At 44.5% G+C, this 3,935-nt stretch overlaps 2 protein-coding genes across 2 annotated transcripts; both read left to right on the top strand.

Annotated features, from left to right (window-relative positions):
• Positions 1–369: 369 nt before the first annotated feature.
• Positions 370–972, top strand: LOC138878943 (uncharacterized). Its single transcript, XM_070158509.1, has one exon. The coding sequence runs from the start codon at positions 370–372 to the stop codon at positions 970–972; it is 603 nt and encodes a 200-aa protein (XP_070014610.1).
• A 30-nt stretch (positions 973–1,002) lies between these two features.
• On the top strand, positions 1,003–2,885 carry LOC138878942 (uncharacterized). Its single transcript, XM_070158508.1, has 2 exons — positions 1,003–2,282; positions 2,798–2,885. The coding sequence occupies exons 1-2, from the start codon at positions 1,003–1,005 to the stop codon at positions 2,883–2,885; spliced, it is 1,368 nt and encodes a 455-aa protein (XP_070014609.1).
• The last annotated feature ends 1,050 nt before the right edge of the window (positions 2,886–3,935 follow it).

The following is a 3,935-nucleotide window of genomic DNA, read 5'->3' as shown; positions in this document are numbered from 1 at the left end:
GGCTTTTCCCCTTCTCACTTCGGGGGAAAGCATTAGATTGGTTGGAGAGACTGCCAAATCATTCCATCACTATGTGGGATGAGTTGGCGGATAAGTTCATTGCCAAATTCTTTTCGCCTAGTCATATGGAGGCTCTTAGAGATGAGATCCTAGCTTTCAAGCAAGAGCCAACGGAGCCTTTACATGAGATATGGGAGAGGTTTTCGGACGATGGTAAAAGAGTGCCCCAACAACGATATGAATGATGTTATGATCCAACAAACATTCTATCGGGGTATCAATACAACAAACCAGTGCATTGTCAATCAGTTGGCTGGTGGTAACTTTATGAAGATTCCGTACAACAAAGCTTGTGACGTTCTTGACGAGATGGCCGATACTTCTTCGGCATGGCAAAGTCGTGCTAATGTTACTCAAGGAGACCCCAATGTGATACATTTGCATAAGGAGCTACATGATCACGGACAAGACATAGCCAAACTCACAACCATAATGAACCAATTGGCCAAGGCACAACTTCATCAGGTTCAAAGTCCGCGACAAGTAAATGCCATGGAGGGGGTGAATATGATGAAAAGAAGGCAAAAAGGGCAACAACAACCTCAAGAGAATTTTGACAACTATGATGATGGTGGTGGATATTCTAATGAATGTTTTGATGACCAAAGTGAGGAAGTCCAATACGTCAACAACTACCAAGGGAATAGAGGTAATCAAGGGAATCAACAATGGAGACCCCAAGGTAATTGGGGCAATCAACATGGCGACAATTGGAATAATAATAACAATCAAGGAGGCAATTGGGGGAATAATAACTCAGGGAATCAAGGAAATTGGAACAGGAATAACAATTGGAATAACAACAATGGTGGCCAAGGTGGGTGGAACAATAATGGTGGTCAAGGTAATAGGGGGAAAGGCTTTCAAAGGCCCCCGATGTATCAACAACCCAACAACCCGCCTCCATTTTAATCACAAGGGCTGAGTTCGTCGGGTAATGACATGGGTCGAATAGAGAATATGTTTGAACAAATGATGAAGAAGAATCACGACTCCGATGCTCAATTGGCCTCCCATAACACTTCCATCTGCAATTTGGAAGTGCAACTCAGGCAAATTTCGCAATCTCTCAACACTCGCCCGAAAGGTGCTCTACCAAGTGATACGGTAGTGAACCCCAAGGGTGGGCATAATAATCATGTGAAGGCAGTGACCACTAGAAGTGGAAGATGCGGTGATGTGCAAGCCTCAAGAGGTAATCGATTTGTGGATGATGAAGAAGGATTGCAAGATGATGAGATACCATTGGTAGTTGAAGATGTTGTTGAACCAAGTGCAAATGATGATATGAGAATTGAAATTGATGAGGGTGAGGAAGAGACCCAAGAGGCCGTGAACCCGTCTAAGGAACACATCATTGATATGCCTGAACCTGTGGTGCCAAAAGCCAAGGCACCCTTGCCTAGGCCTCCTCCGCCATACCCTCAAAGATTGGCCAAGCAAAAAGGTGACAATCAGTTTAAAAAGTTTATTGAGATGATGAAGAGTTTGACCATCAATGTGCCTTTGGTGGAGGCACTTGAACAAATGCCGGGATATGCAAAGTTCATGAAGGACTTGGTTCCTAAAAAGAGATCTATGGAGTGCGAGACCATCAAGATGATGCATCAAATGAGTTCCATTGTACACTCCATGGCTCCAAAGCTAGAGGATCCCAGTGCATTCACAATACCATGTACCATTGGAAGCGCAAATTTTGCAAAGACCCTATGTGACTTGGGGGCAAGTACCAATCTAATGCCATATTTGATTTTCAAGACTTTGGGAATCGGACAACCTCGTCCGACTTCTATGAGGCTTCAAATGGCGGACCGATCAATGAAGCGGCCCTTGGGAATTATTGATGATGTCCTTGTTCGAGTTGATAAGTTCATATTGTCGGCCGACTTCGTGATCTTGGATTGTGAAGTGGATTTCGAGGTGCCTATTATTCTTGGAAGGCCTTTACTAGCTACGGGGAAGGCCTTGGTTGATGTTGAAGTAGGAGAATTGACCTTCCGTATTGGTGATGAAAAGGTGGTGTTCCACATATGCAAGTCTATGAGGCAACCAAATAGCACCGAAGTGTGCTCGTTTGTTGACATTGTCACGGCGGTGATAGTGGATGACACAAGCGCAATGGCAAATATTGAGGACCCACTTGATGCCGTGCTCTTGAATATGGATATTGATGATGATGCCGGAAGGGTGGAGTGTGTGAATGCACTTCATGGCATGGGCTCGTATTCTTATGAGCCGAGGAAGTTATCTCTTGATCTTGAAAATCACAAAACTCCACCCACCAAGCCTTCTATTGAGGAGCCACCGGTGTTGGAGTTGAAACCACTTCCTCCTAATCTCAGGTATGAATTTCTTGGTCCCAATTTCACTTTGCCTGTCATTATTTCTTCTTGCTTGACTAACGTTCAGGTTGATGCCACTTTGGCGGTTCTTCAAAAGGGCAAGCGGGCGATTGGATGGACTTTGGCCGATATTCGGGGTATTAGCCCCGCATTTTGCATGCACAAAATCATATTGGAGGAGGATGCTAGACCTTCTCTTGAACATCAAAGGAGAATCAACGAGGCCATGTAAGAAGTGGTTAAGAAAGAAGTTATAAAGTGGCTTGATGCCGGTGTGGTGTATCCAATCTCTGACAGTTCGTGGACTTATCAGATACAATGTGTGCCGAAGAAAAGAGGAATGATGGTGGTGACCAATGACAATAATGAACTTATTCCGACTCGTACTGTGAAAGGTTGGAGAGTATGTATGGACTACCGGAAGTGGAACAAGGTGACGAGAAAGGATCATTTCCCATTGCCATTCTTGGATCAAATGCTTGACCGTCTTGCGGGCCGGGCTTTCTATTGTTTTCTGGATGGGTATTCAGGCTATAACCAAATTCTCATTGCCCCGGAAGACCAAGAAAAGACAACCTTCACATGTCCTTATGGCACATTTGTCTTCTCTCGAATGCCATTCGGATTATGTAATGCTCCGGCGACTTTCCAACGATGTATGATGGCAATCTTCTCCGACATGGTGGAGGACATATTGGAGGTCTTCATGGACGATTTTATTGTGGTTGGGGATTCGTTTGGTGAATGCTTACAAAATTTGGATCGTGTGTTGGCCCGATGTGAAGACACAAACTTGGTTCTCAATTGGGAGAAATGCCATTTCATGGTAGAAGAAGGAATTGTGTTGGGTCGCAAGATTTCGAAAAGAGGGATTGAGGTTGATAAGACAAAAATTGAGGTGATCTCAAGGCTCCCTCCCCCTACTTCTGTCAAAGGGGTAAGGAGTTTTCTTCGATACGCGGGTTTCTACCGAAGATTCATCAAAGACTTTTCTAAGGTAGTTAACCCGTTGTGTAAGTTGCTAGATAAAGACGCTAAATATGTGTTCGATGAGAGATGTATGGAGGCTTTCGAGCTTCTAAAGCAAAAGTTGACAACTACCCCCATCATTACCGCACCCAATTGGAGCTTGCCCTTTGAGCTCATGTGCGACGCTAGTGATGTTGCGGTGGGGGCGGTTTTGGGACAAATAATCAACAAAATGTTCCATCCGGTGTACTATACGAGAAAGGCAATGAACGAAGCTCAAAGGAATTACACGGTCACCGAGAAGGAATTGCTTGCCATTGTTTTCGCCATGGAGAAGTTTCGCCCGTACCTTATGGGGCCAAGGTGATTATCTATACCGATCATGCCGCCCTTAGGTACTTGATGACCAAGAAGGATTCAAAATCAAGGTTAATGAGATGGGTGCTTCTTCTACAAGAATTTGATTTGGAGATTGTTGATAGAAAGGGAAGTGAAAACCAAGTGGTGGACCACTTGTCTCGATTGGAAGAGGAATGGAGGCCTTCGGACGGCCTTGAGATAAAT

The sequence above is a fragment of the Nicotiana sylvestris genome, chromosome 10 (genome assembly GCF_000393655.2).
Source record: "Nicotiana sylvestris chromosome 10, ASM39365v2, whole genome shotgun sequence".
Taxonomy (NCBI): Eukaryota; Viridiplantae; Streptophyta; class Magnoliopsida; order Solanales; family Solanaceae; genus Nicotiana; species Nicotiana sylvestris.
The sequence above is the reverse complement of the archived record's forward strand: the minus strand, read 5'-3'. Positions and strand labels throughout refer to the sequence as shown.

Excerpts from the sequence above, each read along its gene's own strand:
- LOC138878943 (XM_070158509.1), top strand. The coding sequence starts at position 370 with ATGGCCGATACTTCTTCGGCATGGCAAAGTCGTGCTAATGTTACTCAA.
- LOC138878942 (XM_070158508.1), top strand. The coding sequence starts at position 1,003 with ATGGGTCGAATAGAGAATATGTTTGAACAAATGATGAAGAAGAATCAC. Across the intron at positions 2,283-2,797 it reads GCACTTCATGGCATGGGCTC|GTTGGAGAGTATGTATGGAC; the intron begins GTATTCTTATGA and ends GTACTGTGAAAG.